Below are 765 nucleotides of genomic sequence, written 5' to 3' on the forward strand. Positions count from 1 at the left end.
GGGCACGGGGCCATACACTGCCATGCCCGTCGCAGGGACAGGTACGTGCCCAGCTGAGCACACCGGGGTGGAGGCTGAGTGCAAGGTGATGGCTTCAATCTCTGCCTCTCTGCCCCAGATCCCAGCATGGTGAATGCCTACATGTACCAGGCAGGGGCAGGCGGCGGGCAGGCAGTGCAGCAGGGCCCCACGGTGCCCACCACCACCCCTGCATACTCATCCTACCAGCCAACCTCAACACAGGGCTACCAGGCAAGTGAGGGCTGGGGCTTTCTGCAGGGCTCAGGGATCCCGCAATGGGATCTCTTGGAGCGAGGAAGGGCCAGTTGGACACATGTCTGGATCTGCTGCAGCTTTCACAGTGAGAGTGGGTTGGGGTCAGGGCTGGTTTGGGCTCCCCATGGCACACAGGGAAGATGCTGCAGTGTCTCCAGTGGAGCATGGGGAGTGTTGCTGGTCCTGGGTGCTGGTTTGAATTGAGCTGTCACTGCTGGCACCCCTTCTCACCAGCTGCTCCTCCCCAGAGCGCGGCCTCACAGTCACAGAGCATCCCGGCCATCTCCCAAGCCCCTCAGTCGGGTGCCATGGGTTACATGGGCACCCAGTCGGTCTCCATGGGCTACCAGCCCTACAGCATGCAGGTGAGCACCCCTTGTCCCATCAGCTCCTTCTTGGCCATAGGGTGGGTACCAGCCCATGGGACATTCCTGGGCCTGTGCTGCTGGTGGCCGGGTGGAGATGGGAGTCTTTGGCCTCTGCCCCACT

General features: G+C 62.6%; 1 protein-coding gene across 1 annotated transcript in view; it reads left to right on the top strand.

Annotated features, from left to right (window-relative positions):
• HGS (hepatocyte growth factor-regulated tyrosine kinase substrate) overlaps positions 1-641 on the top strand; it is a gene marked incomplete at both ends in the record, with an annotated part of 7,498 nt that extends 6,857 nt beyond the window's left edge. The window contains 3 exons of the mRNA XM_010009595.1: positions 1-41; positions 119-252; positions 525-641. Coding sequence (XP_010007897.1) covers positions 1-41; positions 119-252; positions 525-641 — 292 coding nt within the window. The remainder of the gene's footprint in view (positions 42-118; positions 253-524) is intronic.
• Positions 642-765: the final 124 nt, after the last annotated feature.

This window comes from Nestor notabilis, unplaced genomic scaffold (assembly GCF_000696875.1).
Source record: "Nestor notabilis isolate BGI_N333 unplaced genomic scaffold, ASM69687v1 scaffold22482, whole genome shotgun sequence".
Lineage (NCBI taxonomy): Eukaryota > Metazoa > Chordata > Aves > Psittaciformes > Psittacidae > Nestor > Nestor notabilis.